We start from the raw sequence: 14,679 nt of genomic DNA on the forward strand, positions 1-14,679 counted from the left end.
CATCGGCAACAGAGAACTTCTAGCCATCAAACTGGCTTTGGAGGAATGGAGGCATTGGTTGGAGGGTGCACAACATCCATTCATCATCCTCACAGACCATAAAAACCTCCAATATTTGCGTGATGCTAAAAGACTTAATCCCCGACAGGCCCGGTGGGCGCTGTTTTTCACCCGCTTCAACTTTACCATATCCTATTTCTCCCTGTCCCAAGAATGTGAGGGTGGATGCTCTCTCCCGTCTCTACTCCCCAGAAGAGGTCTGTGAGGAACCAGAACCCATCATTCCAAAGGAGATCATCGTCAGCCCCATCCGGTGGAATCCTGAGTCAGACACCCCCTCCAATGTCTCCACACCTACTCCACCGGGCTGCCCACCAGGTTTGCAATACATCACCAGAGCACGACACACTCCACTCATTCACTCTGTGCACACATCTCTGGGCACTGGCCACCCTGGGGCCAACGGCACTCTCTTGTTGCTGAAAGATCGCTTCTGGTGGCCCAATATGGCCAGGGATGTGAGAAGGTTCGTGCAGGGCTGCTCGGACTGTGCCATTTCCAAGAGCCCACGCCATTTGCCAGCGGGCAAACTCCTCCCGCTTCCCCTTCCCAACCGACCTTGGTCACACCTAGGAGTTGATTTCATCACTGATCTACCAGTCTCTGATGCTAATACCGGTGTCTTCGTTGTCATTGATCGATTCTCCAAGTCCTGTCGTCTGTTACCCCTCAAGGGTCTGCCCACAGCAATGGAGATGGTTATGCTTATGTTTAATCACATCTTCCGTTATTATGGGATCCCTGAAGACTTTGTCTCTGATCGGGGACCGCAATTTATCTCCAAGCTATGGAAGGCCTTTTTCACTCTCCTAGGTGTGACCGTGAGCCTTTTGTCGGGATACCACCCCCAGTCGAACGGGCAGACGGAGAGGAAGATCCAGGAAATTGGGCGCTTCCTCCGAACCTTCTGCCATGGCCACCAGAACTCTTTGAACCAGTTCCTGGGCTGGGCCGAGTACGTGCAGAACTCTCTTTGCCAGCCATCCACTGGACTCACTCCCTTCCAGTGCGTACTCGGTTACCAGCCTCCTCTATTTCCCTGGTCTGGAGAACCATCCGATGTCCCATCCATCGACTACTGGTTCAGAGAGAGCGAGAGAATCTGGGATGCCACTCACTATCATCTACAGCGGGCAGTGCGCAGGTGTAAGATGACAGCAGACCTTCGAAGATCCAAAGCTCCCACTTACCAACCTGGACAGAAGGTCTGGCTGTCAACAAGGGACATCCGTATGCGTCTGACCTGCAAGAAGTTAAGTCCCAGATACGTTGGCCTCTTCACCATCACCAAACAGATCAACCCGGTCACCTACCAGTTGCAACTCCCTCCTCAGTACAGAATTCATCCTTCTTTCCACGTTTATTTACTCAAGCCTTACCACTCTCCTGTTTCTCCCTCCACAGAGCCTGGCCCGACAGAGGAACCCCCTCTTCCTTTGATTCTGGAGGACGGTACCATCTACTGGGGAAGTCGTGGCCTAATGGTTAGAGAGTCAGACTCGTAATCCAAAGGTTGCGGGTTCGAGTTTCGGGCCGGCAGGGATTGTAGGTGGGGGGAGTGAATGTACAGCGCTCTCTCCACCCTCAATACCACGACTGTGGTGCCCTTGAGCAAGGCACCGAACCCCCACTGCTCCGGGTATGTGTTCACAGTGTGTGTGTGTTCACTGCTGTTTGTGTGCACGTTGGAAGGGTTCAATGCAGAGCACGAATTCCGAGTATGGGTCACCATACTTGGCTGTATGTACTTCACTTCACAATACTTAGTGGATTGGGAAGGATATGGCCCGGAAGAACGGTCTTGGGTTCCCAAAGATGACATCCTGGACCCAACAGTAATTCTGGAGGAATTCCATTCAACCCATCCTGACAGACCTGCCCACCACGACGTCGGGGTCCTCGGCCCTCAGGAGCGGGCCGTGGAGGAGGGGGTACTGTCACAGATCAGCCAGGCTCATTCACCTCCCAATCACAACGCACTCCTTCACCTGAGTATTAATTGCACACACCTGCACTTCATCAGCTCGCTCATCAGCCTGCACATAAAAGCACACACCTCACACCAGCTCATTGTCCGATCTCGTTTCCTTTCGAAGTGGACTGATGCTACAACAGCTACTAACCTGTGTACTTACCTTGAACTCCTACTTACCCCGTCTCATCTCCAGCGTGTTCTTCGCAGCTCTACTCCATCGTCTGTGTCTCCAAGGATCTCCACGAGTGTGTCTCCCCTGTCCAGTATTGTGAGGTGTGTGCTCCGTCTCTCCTATCCACGAGTTCCTGTGAAAGCAAAGGATATTCCATTATCACCCTCATTGTACTACTATACCTGTTCATTGAACTTGTTACTCACCTCCATCAGCAAACCGCTGACTCCACCGATTGCAATAAAACTCACCTGTTGTATTCTAACCATCTGTCTGAGTCTGCTTCTCTAACAATATACTATAATATAATAAAATAGAGGAAATAGAACTCATTTCATTGATGTTCCTAAAAGGAAAATGGCTCTTTAAATATCTAAATAATAATGTCCAAAAAGTAATATTTTATGGTCAGGGCTACTTTAGTTTTTTATAATTTACTGTATGTCCTGTTGTTATATTAGCCTGATTTAGGCCTAATGTATGCATTTGAATTGCATATAACATTTCCATGCATTTGGATTACACAGTTTTAACAAACTAATAAAACTTAATAAAATGTACATTTGTCAGTTATGCATAAATGAAACGGGTAAGATTTCGTCACTCAAAAAAAAATAAAAAAATAATGACAATTTATTATTGACTGTTTGCATCTGTTTGGTTTTACTTATCATATTTTCTGTTAATTGAAAATAATTAAAAACAAGTGAAAACAGTTAAATGAATTCAGTTAAAATGTATGAACATGGTTTAAATATGGCTAGCAAGCAGTATTCAGATCATTTTAAAATGTATGGGATTGAAATTAAATTACTTATTGGTAAACATAAACCTGGTTACTGTGTATTAAAACACATTCAGTTCATTAATACTATTAAGAGAAAATTTTTCAATTCAAATTCCACTAAGATGCTATGGGTGGTTGCTAGGGCATTGATGTGTGGTTGCTAAGGGGTTTTGAGTGATTGTGTGTTATGTGATTGCTAGTGTGTTGAATATTATGAGCATTTATTACACTGTAAAAAAAGAAAAAAAAAGTTGGGCAAACTTAAAAGTTTAAGGCAACCAGCTTCAGCAGATTTTTGGTAACTTCTTGTTTTAAGTTTATACAACAAAAAGTTGAGAAAACTCAGAAATGTCCTTAAAAAAAGTTGAGAAAATTAAAAAATCTGCTGAAGCTGGTTGCCTTAAATTTTTAAGTTGGCTCAACTTTTTTTCTTTTTTTTTTTTTGCAGTGTACTTTTTGCTGAACAGCATTTCTTATCACAAACTAATTTTTTATGTCTTGTTTAGATAACCACTATTTGATCGATTTATCACTTTAATGTATGCTGGTGTATTATTAGCATGGTATTTTTCATACGAACCCACCCCTAAACATTTCATAAGAAGAAGACACTGTGGTTGACCTTTGACAATCTCGTTCTGTCTACAGTAAGTGGACAGTTCATGGCCAAAACGAGCTGCAAAGTTATGGTGACTTCATTCCATCTGTCTCTGTGAGCCTAGTCTAATAGTGATGTCCAGTATTGTCTCTTAGTTGTGTTCTTATAAAGTTTCACCACTAGAGGTCACATGTTGCTCTATGGTCCAGCAGACATTCAGTCCATTAAAACGTCACATTGGCATAAAAGGCCACATTCAGTAGAGTTTGTGCTTTCATACTACCGTTTCTCCAGACCGCTGCAACTCTGATAACTTCTGATTTATTGTTTTACATTAGTGTGTATAGCATATTATTTTTCAGTTCTGAATGTTTGTGTCCTTTAAATGGATCAATAGGGCAGAAGAGCGTATCAGAGATAGAGAGCAAAAGACAGAAAGAAAGAGGCGGGGGGGGGGGGGGGGGGGGTGTCTGTGATGTGGAAGCTCAATCATCGTTCTGTTAATTCACTCTGCAGTCGAAATTACATATTGATTTTCGCACAGAGTCATAGCATTAAACGCATGCAGCGCTCCACTCGGTCTCCTGTATGGCAGACTGGGTTCTGAATAGCATACTCTCATACTACTGACATACTGCTGTTTTTGCAGTATATGCTGTATAGAATGCATGGAACCAGACGATGTTTTCCACAATTCAAAGACTTGACATGAATGTAGCAGATGCAGTTTGCTTCTTGACTCATTATCTGATCCAACTGAAATAAGTTGATAAGTCTTCCACAAAATTAGACTGAAAATACAAAATATTTTCTACTTCATGAGATAATAGTTATGTAGCATGCAACTATTTGAAACATTAATATTTCAAGTATTCACTTATTTTGTATTTTATAATTGCATTTCACTTTTTATTTTTAAACAATTGCCAGTATACATCTAACACTGTGCAGTGTTCTGTAGTAAACTAGTATTTCAGTAGGGGCCTACCCTGTGTGAGTTACTATATCCCACAATGCAATGCACTCAACTTAACCTTCGATTTCCAGTCAATATCAGCTCCACTTTTATTCAAAAAGTTTGCTTATTATAATTTTGAAATGTTTCTGAAAGAGTTTCTTATGCTCACCAAGGTTGCATTTATTTGATCAAAAATACAGTAAAAACAGAAATGTTATTACAATTTAAAATGACAGTTTCTATTTGAATATATTTTAAAATGTAATTTATTTCTGTAATATTTAAGCTCAGTTTTAGCAGCCATGACCTTAGTCTGATCCTTCAGAAATCAAATGCTGATTTGATGCCCAAGAAACATTTCTTATTATTATTAATGTTGAAAACGGCAGTGCTGCTCATTATTTTTGTGGAAATAAAATTGAAAATGAAAATCAGAACAAAAAATCTGAACAGCATTTTTTGAAATAGATTTTTCGCAACATTATAAATGCCTTTACTGTCACTTTTGATTCATTTAATGCATCCTTGAATAAAAGTTAATTTCTTTCAAATAAGAAGTTATAAGAAGTCTTTACCAGAGACACTTCTGATTTGTGTGTGCTTGAGAGAGAGAGAGACAGACAGGAAGTGCACTACAAGTGTAATTAAGGTTCCATTGAAGGTGTGTTAGTGGGCCAAGAGATACTGTGATGTTTACTCACCACTGTTAGGAAACTAGGACACCAATCCCAGCTGAGTCATGTCTGCGTGGTACAGCTCCTAAATGTGTGTGTGGACTGTCAAAACTGTCTACAGAGAAAGAGAGAGAGGGATGATAGCCAGATGCTGTGCTGACCTTCTAAACACTCCGTCTCGGATGCCCATAGAGAAACACTGCCATTAGAGTAGCTCTCTCTCTCTCTTTCCCTCTCTGTTTTTCTCTCTGATAGCAGACCTACATATGAGCTGGTGAGCTAATTGGTCCCAGTGGAACATCAGTTTTGTCATTTCTGTCGTTGTGAAAGCGACACGCATGCACACAAACATCATCCCGTTCCAAAACTTTCTAGGGCACATTTTCATGGACATGCAATGTACACGTTTTACTAGCGACAAATTATCACGATGCTTGTAATCGCTCTGTTTGTCTCTCTCCAGGATAGCTGCGCGAGAGTGTTGCTGTTCAGAGGGGCGAATAAGGAGATTAAGAACTACAACAGCCAAACTGCCTTCCAGGTGAGAGCGCAAGACCTCTGGCTTCCTGATGATCACACACCATGGAAGAGTCAATGGAGCTGGATCTTATTTAAACTGATGCTGTTGTTCACTGCCCACAGAGGCAGACTGTATTTAACTTTAGGCCAAGAGCAGTTTCAGGGCTGCGTCTTGAGAATTCACACTGGACATGAAAACGTCTACCTAGATAACATTTGTAGGCACTTCTGACGAAAAGGCTGGTAGGCAGCCAAATGATGAGACACCTTCGTTTGACCAAAATTTAGCTTAGCACTTTTGCAACCTCCTCAGAGAACACTTTAATTAAATGTTCTATTCCATTAGTTGTGGAGTTTTTCTGGATCTGTGTATTAACCATGCTAGCATTTGGTCAGTGTAAGCAGCATGTTAACATGACAAGTCAAATGGTTCACTCGTACCCTTCTGGTCCAAATGTACAATGTGATGCTTCATGTGAACATACTAACAGCATATTGGGATTGGTGTTTGTCTGCTTCTGTTCTGTGATGCTCGGTGCTTGAACTCACAGTACAACTGATGTTGACACAGATTTTCAGCTCAGATCAAAGTTAATTTGTTAGTAAAGGGGAGGGGGAACCCGACTTGGTGCGGCTGCATAAACCAACACGGAAACCATTAGACAGCTGCTTTGATTCAGATTTTAGTGAAGAAAAGTTAATTAGCCCTCACATTCATAAAAGAGAGAGAGTATCATATTAAATCAAATGAGTTATTGGTCTTTGGTCCTTATTTGAGACCTGTTTGTTCACTGCACACTTACAAAAAATTACCTTAGTGCAATGGTAAATCTAATGGTAAATCATGTAAATCTGAGGGCAATAGGCCTAATATGGTACTACTTTGTAGGGCTGGGTATAATTGACACAGATTTCACAAATCTGCTTAAATCCAATTCACAAGTTTTTGTCGATCTAAATTGATATTGATTTGTTTGGATATATATATATATCAGGTACAGTACATGTCAGTTTTTCTTCAGAAAAAAAAAAAACTTTTAAGTAAAGCTGTAAATTATACAAGAAACTGTTAGTTGGTACAGGGTTCAGATTTAACACTGAAATAAAAACGTTGTATATAAACATTTATATTGCACATGAATTTTTATATGAACATTTAATAATGTTTCCATTTCACTCCAATTCGTTGTTGAAATATCAACATTTAAATGGTGGCTGTCATAACTTCTTCTTTTCATGACAGATGTATTCAAACATTCAATAAATGAGACATCATAGGAATATAATGAATATGTAATATAGTGCATTTGTAATAATGTTTCTGTCTACATAATTTTTTTCTAGCTAACTATCGAGCTGTATGGGAAATGAAGGCTTACTTGTTGCATGACATGTTTACAAGCTGTTTTGTTGATGACGTTCCGCGACTGAAACACTGATTGCTCAATTTCATGACACATTTCAGTAGATTATACTGTATCTTTCAGCATACCTTCTGATGTTCATTCATGTTTACTTCTTGCTGTAACGGTTAGTAAAACGGAAGAGATGATCGTTCACGCGCGTTGCTGCTTGATGATTCGATTATAGCCGTCTGTAATGCCACGCTGAAGAGCGCTAAAACAGAATTTATTGTTTGAAATTTGCGACGAAACTTGACAGAATTTGAAAGCTGAGACTGTTTCATATTAAAAGTAATAAAGCACAAAGCTTATTGCAACTGTTGGATGGGAGGCGCGCTACAAATAATGTTTTGCGAAGTTTAGTTGACCCGCATCAACAGAAAATAGCCTAAATAGAGTAAAATATTGATCTTGGGATTTAAGAATTGAATTGATAGTGCATAGCTTCACTCCATATTCTGGCAATCAGCTATATAGTCAATATTTCATCTCCATTTATTTATTTATTTGTAGACAGTATAAAGTAGTCAGTCAGAATGATTTTGTAGTAGCTAATGACTGACAGCTGACTGTACATTATTGATTATGAATTGCTGTCTTAGTTTTTTTGGGGTAACATAACATCTTATGAATTGCATGCAGTGTTATAAATCTGTAACTGGGGTTTTGTTTGCCCAGGGATGTTTGGCAGAAAAATAACCCATTTTTCTTTCTGTCTGTAGGTGGCTATTATAGCTGGAAACTTTGACCTGGCAGAAATTATAAAGACTCACAAAGCATCAGATGTTGGTAAGTGGCTCATATACTGTACCTCCACCATCATTAGCTGCTATCGAATTTGCAAGCAAGCGCAAACAAACCCTTGTATTAATGAATCCTTACAAATGCAGCAGAGCTCCACGGCCAGGGAACATGAAAATGTCCCCCTTGTGTGTCCGTGTGTGTTTATGAGTCTGCGGCGTTCGGGTGAATGAGAGTCATCACTCTATTTGCCCATGTCGACGGCAAGGCTAGCTCATTCCACGTGCTAGTTCTGGCGGGGAATAGCAGCCAGTTGTCGCACCACTGTAATGGATCATACCCATTAGTGTGGAGTACCATTTTCATGGCGACGGAGCGGAGTTAATCCCCAAGGCTCAGCAGGTGTTGGGAGTTTGATTTGAGCCAATGGGAGTGTAGCCGCAGGCTCCGGTATCTCATCAGAACCATGTGTGACCTCGATGAAGGATGGGACGGACGCTCTCACGCACACACACAATCAGAACCAGCCTTAAAACATGCCGTTTACGGGACGGGAGCTGATACTTTGTCACTAATGCTGAAGCCTCGCAGGATGCGTCCATTCTTTGTCTCTCTCTCCTCTCATATCCTTCCCATCAGTCACCGAGAGAGGGGAAAAGAGAGAGTGCGTGAGGGTGTCCTGAGTGGATTGGACAGTTAGCCTTTTCACTCTGAATGGATGGGCAGAAGAGTAGAGGATCTAAACAAGCAGACAGCTTGACTACAGAGCGCGGTATTTACACTGCTTAAGATGGGCCGTTTGTTTAAGTAGCCCTAGATGTTTTCGCAGGGTGAAACTATTGAAGGAGGAGTGATTTGAATACACGAATAGTAACATATATGATCATTTTTAGTACTGTCGGTTTGACGTTTAGTGATATTAAACATAGTCAAATGCAATAAAAATTTGCAACATTGAGCTGCACTGGTTAAAAAAACCTTGTTTACCAGTACATTTTGTTAATTAGTTTTTGTTATTATATATTTCAGAAAAAAAATCTTAAATATATATAACCACACTATATTATAGTGATATTAATCATAATCAGAGGCAGTAAAAAAGACAAACTTTGAGCTGCACAAAATCTTGTTTACCAGCAAATTTTATATATGTATTTATCCTTAAGATAAGAGTAATGTACTTACGATGCAAAACTGTACAAATGTATGTATATTAGTGCTATATTAGTGCACATATCTATATCTATCTATCTCTCTCTCTCTCGCTCTCTCTCTCTCTATATATATATTAGTTAAGGATATAACTAATACGATACATTCCCTGCTTTTAATATCTGAAGAATGAATGCAACAGGACACAGCTGATCACTTAGAAAGACCTGTGAGGCAACTGTTCCAACACTTATGCTCACATCAGATAGAGGGATGAAACTGCTGAACTTCTTAGCTGGTAAAACATCATCTGTGTGTTGAATCACCCAATAATAAAATGTGACATTCTGTAGTTTTGTCTCATATTCAACTTTTAATCATATTTGTAAATGTCTTGACTCCACAGCCAACAGAGCAATTTTGACTTTACTGTTACAATACTTTTGGAGGGCACTGTACATCATCACTTAATGCTCAGCTTTAGTTACATTGAGGCAAAACCAATTGAGAACTACAGTTGTAGGATGTATTGAGTGGCTTGTTCTTGTTCTAGCATCCTGTTCTGATTGGCAGAGAGCTGTTCATATCTGATCAGGTGACAGGTGGATGTTCAGTACAGCGGTTTGAACAATACTTCATTTACATTAGAGATTAGAGAGAATCAGCTATGAGACTGACAGCAAACCATATGTCAGGACGACAGCGCTGTACGCTCTTTTATCCTGCTTGTCTCTGTTTCTCTCTCTCTCGTTGTATCATTAAATAAGGCTGTCATTGAGCCATATGAACTCTTTTGACCCTGATATACACAACGCCGTGCATTCTTAACTACACATTAGCTTTAAAACAGCATCAGTACAGAGTTTTACCTGCATCTAGGAGAGGTGAGATATTGCCATCTAGTGTTGATGGTCTGTACTAATTGCTTTCCTCAGTGGGAAGAAAAAACTGAGTTTGTTGTGTAATGTTCAGATTTTTACCCCAAAAAATGAATTTTGTAAAAATTTCTTACTCAAATAAAATACGTTTGTCATGGTTAAATGAACATCTCTGGAAGCTAATGAAGCAGAGAGACTTGGCATTAAAAGCTACTCTTAAAATCTAAATTACCACATGATAAGAGAAAATTCCAGGATCTGCAAAATAAAGTAGTAAAAGAATTAAGGCAGGCCAAAGCTGATTATTTTATTAAATTAATTGATGATTCTAAAGGAAATAGTAAAGTAATATGGAATAATATTGATAAAATTACAAAGAAGGAGAATAAAGCAGTTCAAAATTGGGCTATAAAGGACCAATCAAAATTAATAGAAGATAAAGAACAAATAGCTACAATTTTTAACTAATTCTTTTTGAATTCTGCACTGTATCTGGCCAGGAAATTTGGTGTTAGATCAGGAGTACTAGAACCTATAAACAATGAAACTCTGTTTTCACAATTGAAAATGTTTCAGAATCTACTGTAATGAAAATATTTGATCATTTAAAAGGCTCTAGGTCTAAAGATGCTTATGATGTCGATGCACAATTTTTTAAAACTTATAAATCATCTCTCTGCAAACCTCTAACACATCTGATAAATCTGTCAATAACAAACTCCTATTTTCCATCTTGCTGGAAGGCGGCAGTAGTGATACCTATCTTTAAAGCAGGTGATAGGACTTTTCCATCCAATTATAGACCCATAAGTATCCTTCCAATAGCATCGAAAATTGTAGAAAGGGTAGTTAGTGATCAATTAGTTTCTCATTTAAATGAAAGTGAAGTAAATTTACATCCAATGCAATTTGGGTTTCGAAAGAACCATTCTACAGAAACAGCTAATTGTTTTTTTGTCTAACAAATTAGAAGTCAACTTGACAAAGGTGGTGTTGTTGGTGCTGTGTTTTTAGATCTTGCAAAGGCATTTGACACCGTTAATCATAACTGTTTAATTTCCAAACTTCAGAATTTTAATTTATCTGCTACTGCCTTGACCTGGATGAGAACATATTTGACTAAGAGGAAACAATGTACAAGAGTGGTTGATAAGTGTTCTTCTTTTGCTAGCTGTCCTATAGGGGTTCCTCAAGGGTCTATTTTAGGACCCATTTTATTTAGTATTTATATTAATGATCTCCCTCAAGTATGTCCAGGTGTTAACTATTTATTATCTATTATCTATTCATCTGCAATGGGGGAAGTCTTGAATTGGTTAAATAAGTCTTGTTTGTCTCTTAATGTAAGCAAGACAGTTTGCATGTGTTTTACTGCATGATAAAATAACTCTGTGAATCCAGATATCGTACTCAATGGTGAAGCAAATCAAATGTGTGACACATGTCAAATTTTTAGGAATAATAATTGACCAACACCTTTCTTTAAAAAACAAGTAAGAAGGGTTATAAATAATGTTAAATTCAATTTAAATAATTTTAAAAACATCAGGCATCAACTGTCTCAATCAGCTGAACTACTTTTTGTACATACTTTGATTTCCTTGTTTGTCATATTGTATAACAACCTGGTCACAGGCAGGTGCGACCACACTTAAGCCTGTGTACTCTCTTTATAAACTAATTTTGAAAGTGCTAGACAAAAAAAAAATAAGGGATTACCATTATTGTACTATTTTGAAAAAGTTAAATTTTAAAAATTTTGTATTTTACAGTGATGTATGCCTGATGTACAAAATTATCCATAATCTTGCTCCCCCTCCTCTTAGGGGATGCCTGGCCCATAACGGCAGTGCCGGTAGGACAAGAGCATCTGCTAGGGGAGATTTAGTACCACAGTATAGAAAAACCGCCTTTGGTCAAACAGCGTTCTCGGTTAGAGTAGTGAGGTTATGGAATTCTTTACCTACAAACATTCGAAGCATTGACAGATACACAGTTTTTAAAACTAATCTTAAGCACTGGATACTGTCAGAACAAATTTGCAACCACTAATGACTGTGTTGTAAGTCTTGTGTTTTTTACTTTTGTGGATATATGTTTGTAACGTATGGCCGCCTCTTGTTCGATGTGACCTTTTGTTGACACCTGCTCTTCCTGTTTCCAGTGCCTTTCAGGGAAACGCCTTCCTACGCAAATCGCCGGCGTGTGACCGGAGGCGACACGCTGACATCATCACGCTCGCTGCCTCGCTCCGCCTCCGACAACAATCTGAACAATGTGGCTGACACAGGCCCCGCCCACTCGCCCGTGCCATCTCTGAGGAGCCTGCCCCCTCTGGCACACACTGGGATCGACGCGGCGGCCGACGGCAGCCTGCAGAGCACGGGCAGCTCGCTCTCCTCGCACTCCCGCTCGCCTTCCCTCCAGCGCGTCAGCGAGGAGCCCGGCACGCACGCAGTACGCCGACACGCACCCCTCACCCACTCCCACAGCCGCGGACGCCTCAGGTGAGCATCGCACATCCACAGTCCTAGTTTGCACCTGCAGAACTCTGATGTAAAGATTACCTGTTCATTGGGTGTTTGATTATTAAATATTTTTGCTCATTTGATTACACACTGGTATCCTTAAAAGGTTAGTTCACCCAGAAATGAAAATTCTGTCATTAATTACTCACCCTCATGTCGTTCCAAATCCGTAAGACATTTGTTCATCTTCAGAACACAATTTAACATATTTTTGATGAAATCCGAGAGCTCTCAGAACCCCTTAGAATAGTCAGAAAAAAAAAAACTTTAATGTTTCTTGAACCTTCAAACAAAACAATTGTAAAAAAAAAAAAAAAACTTTGCATATGTGCTTCATGTGATACAGTGGGCTTTATAGGTTTAAAATCACTAACACATGCAGAATGACTACAATAACAACACAGACAAGAGTAATAAGCAATAGATCAAATATACATATAAGAAAGGACATCTAAAAATGGTTAAAAAAAACAATAATATATATATATATATATATATATATATATATATATATATATATATATATATATATAAGCAAAAGAAAAAAACAGCGACACTTTAGTATAAGGATCAATTCTCACTATTAACTAGTTGCTTATTAGCATGCCTATTATGAATATATTTGCTGTTTATTAGTAGTTATAAAGCTCATATATGACCCTGGACCACAAAACCACGAGGGTCCTTTTTATTTTTTTTAAATTAAGAGTTATACATCATCTGAAAGCTTAATAAATAAGCTTTCCATCGATGTGTGGTTTGTTAGGATAGGACAATATTTGGCCAAGATACAACACACACTGGAATCTGAGGGTGCAAAAAATCTAAATATTGAGAGAGAAAAAAGTCCATGGCAACGCATGTTAATAATCAAAAAAGTTCCGATTTATCTACGATAGGAAATTTACAAAATATGTTCATTGGACATGATCTTTACTTAATATCCTAATGATTTTTGGCATAAAAGAAAACTCAATAATTTTGACCAATACATTGTATTGTTGGCTATTGCTACAAATATACCTGTGCCACTGGTTTTGTGGTCCAGGGTCACATATTCTACAGTACATCCCTAATTCTACCCAATACCTAAACTTAACAACTACTTTACTAACTATTAATAAGCAGCAAGCATTAAGAGTTTATTGAGGCAAAAGTCATAGTTAATGGTTTGTTAATAGCGAGAATTGGACCTTAAAATAAAGTGACCAAAAAAATCAATGTATGTGAATGAGAAATGATGCAGAAATACTGTCAAATCAACTATTTGACAGAATAGTTGAAAATTGAATGACATTACTTTTTACAAGTTCAACGAACTTGACTAGTTGTTTTGTTGGATTTGTTCTATTTCGCCAGTGAAAATAGTTCCACTACTACAGGCAAAGCCTCAAGCTTTAAGTGCCACTTAATTAGAAACAGACTAAAGCATTAAAAAACCCAAATTGGGCCTAATTAATTCAGTTCCCATAGCCATCAGTCTCAACCCAGCATTTGGGTAGAAAAAATAACCCAGCAGTGTAGTTTATTCATCTAACCAAATGTTTCCATGTTTATATCCATCCCCACCAAATCAGCATAGAAAAGTCTGCAGATTCCTTCTGGGCTTGTGAATATTCATTCCTCCAGTGACAGCACTGTCAAATAATCAATGATTAATTGTAACTCTCAACATATCGGTCAGACATTGACTGTCGCAAGAGGGGTCAAACAATGACAAATTTAGATTCTATTTCTGAAATCTTGCAAATGTATTATGGTGGTACCATATGCTGGATTTGGACTATGGTATTTATTGTTTGTTCCCTCATAGTGAAACTATTAAAGGAGTGATTTGAAAATAGTAATATACATGATAATTATTATTAATTACTCGGTGAGGTTTGCCTGTGGATAGCTCAAAATCTGAACCCTTCAGAGCGAAGCCTGCCACCAAAAACCAAGTTCAGGACCTCTACAATATTCTGACTCGAACAGAGTGGTCCTGACTGAAATATGTTTTTATGGTAATGCTGTAGTGTTTTTCAAAGGTGGCAATGTGTGTAGTTTTGTGAGTGTGTTTTATGAGTTATCACAAGCCCTTTTATTTATGGCTGCAGAGACCTGTATTGAATGAAATCACTCGGATTTCTCTGCTCGTTCTCCTCCATCTAAAATACTCATACTGTTGTAATCTATCACATCCTCACAAAGAAGCATTTGATCAACATTTGCTGCTTTTAAATTGTGCTATT

At 39.0% G+C, this 14,679-nt stretch overlaps 1 protein-coding gene across 4 annotated transcripts in view; it reads left to right on the forward strand.

The window, feature by feature from the left end:
- Positions 1-14,679, forward strand: part of LOC306842961 (SH3 and multiple ankyrin repeat domains protein 3-like) — a 258,820-nt gene that overhangs the window by 156,439 nt on the left and 87,702 nt on the right. For all 4 annotated transcript variants that reach the window (XR_013781799.1, XR_013781800.1, XM_079374195.1 and 1 more), the window contains exons 9-11: positions 5,688-5,765; positions 7,869-7,935; positions 12,082-12,424. Coding sequence is in view for 2 of the 4 variants with exons in the window: in XM_079374195.1 (XP_079230321.1) it covers positions 5,688-5,765; positions 7,869-7,935; positions 12,082-12,424 (488 nt within the window). In the remaining 2 variants the exon portion in view is untranslated. The remainder of the gene's footprint in view (positions 1-5,687; positions 5,766-7,868; positions 7,936-12,081; positions 12,425-14,679) is intronic.

The sequence above is a fragment of the Barbus barbus genome (assembly GCF_936440315.1).
Source record: "Barbus barbus genome assembly, chromosome: 23".
NCBI lineage: Eukaryota > Metazoa > Chordata > Actinopteri > Cypriniformes > Cyprinidae > Barbus > Barbus barbus.